A 1,348-nucleotide genomic window follows, 5' to 3' on the forward strand; every position below is an offset into this window, starting at 1 on the left:
GCAGGACCCCCTCATGTAGCCAGCGCAGCTCCCATACTGGGGTTGCTGGCCCGCAAGCAGGATGGCTGCAGTGAGCAGTCCTGCCGGCGCAAAGGGGAGCATTGGCTCTGCCGCCGCCAGCCACGCTCAAGTCACAGGACTTGGAGCCCATGAAGTCTGAGGAACGGTTTCCGTTGAAGCACATGCAGTTTTCAGCCTTGGACTGCGCTTGTACGCCCTATGTTCGGGAAACTGCAATTCCTGCAGCTGCACTTGGGCTCTGAATTCAGGTGGGAAGGAGCGATGCAATGCGGGGACCTCACTGCAAAGGCAAACAGGCCATAACACCTCTTCCGAAAACACAACACGGCCATTTCACCCAAGCACAGTTTCCCATCGTATCAAGCTTGTTTTATCAACGAAGGCCGAATGCGGCTCAGCAAGGTGGAATGAGGGACGCCCTCCCCTCCCGCTCTTCTGCAGCCCTTTGTTCCCCTCCGGCAGCACAGAAAGACAATCGGTGTTTGCATTTGCAGAGAGGGGTGAGGCTTGGCCACCACCATGATTTGGGGACACAAACAGTAGAAACACCAGTGGGGAAAATTGCTCTGTGTCCAGCATGTCTCATGCCACATGCCACAAACTCTTAATGCACCATTCACTGGAGTTTGAAAATCTTGAGGAAGAACAACTTGCAAATGACAACATTTCAGTACAAGACGACCTATTTCCAGGCAGAAATTAAATAAAACCAGAATGAAAGCCAAAAGAAAGGAAAGCCAGTGAGAAAAGAGGAGGCTGTTGGGTGTGGAGGCGCTTAGGGGTATGGTTATTACTGTTGATCTCGTAATTACATTGGGAAACTGCTGCCTTCCCACCCATTCAACCATCACCAGAACCGAGGAGATCATCAAAAAACATCTCCGCAGAAAAGGAGACAATTATTTTCCAGAGCAGGGGGACCCTTGCCCGCTGCCCACCCCCTCGGGTCCCCGAGTCCCGCAGCAAACGGGCAGAGCTTGGGCTCTCCCTCCCACAACAACCGCGGTAATTAAAATCAAGAGTAAAAAAGGGGGAAAAAAAAAATAACACGCGGTTTAAAATCATCACCCGGTCCCAGCTTTGTCGGGCAGGTTCGGGGTTTCTTTCTCCCCTCTGAACTGCATTCAGGCGAGTAGCCCGCGGGGTGTTCGCGACCCCCGCCCGGCTCCGGGCTCCCCTGACCCCCGGGACCTGCTGTACAGCCCGGCCCCCCCGGGCGCTTACGGCTCACGGCGTCCTTGAAGTAGGTGCGCTCGGCGGTGTCGTAGGTGAACTGGATCCGGCTGAGCCTCCAGAAAGCCTCCTGCCCCCGGGACGTGTTGTGCCC

The 1,348-nt window shown here is 55.1% G+C and overlaps 1 protein-coding gene across 1 annotated transcript in view; it reads right to left on the reverse strand.

Moving 5' to 3' along the window:
• The window catches only part of LAMP5 (lysosomal-associated membrane protein family, member 5), a gene marked incomplete at its 5' end in the record, with an annotated part of 8,657 nt that overhangs the window by 7,001 nt on the left and 308 nt on the right, over window positions 1-1,348 (reverse strand). Inside the window, one exon of the mRNA XM_010132091.1 lies at window positions 1,246-1,348. This exon is cut by the window's right edge and continues 3 nt beyond it. Within this exon, the coding sequence (XP_010130393.1) occupies window positions 1,246-1,348 (103 nt within the window). The remainder of the gene's footprint in view (window positions 1-1,245) is intronic.

This window comes from Buceros rhinoceros, unplaced genomic scaffold, assembly GCF_000710305.1.
Source record: "Buceros rhinoceros silvestris isolate BGI_N320 unplaced genomic scaffold, ASM71030v1 scaffold8752, whole genome shotgun sequence".
Taxonomy (NCBI): Eukaryota; Metazoa; Chordata; class Aves; order Bucerotiformes; family Bucerotidae; genus Buceros; species Buceros rhinoceros.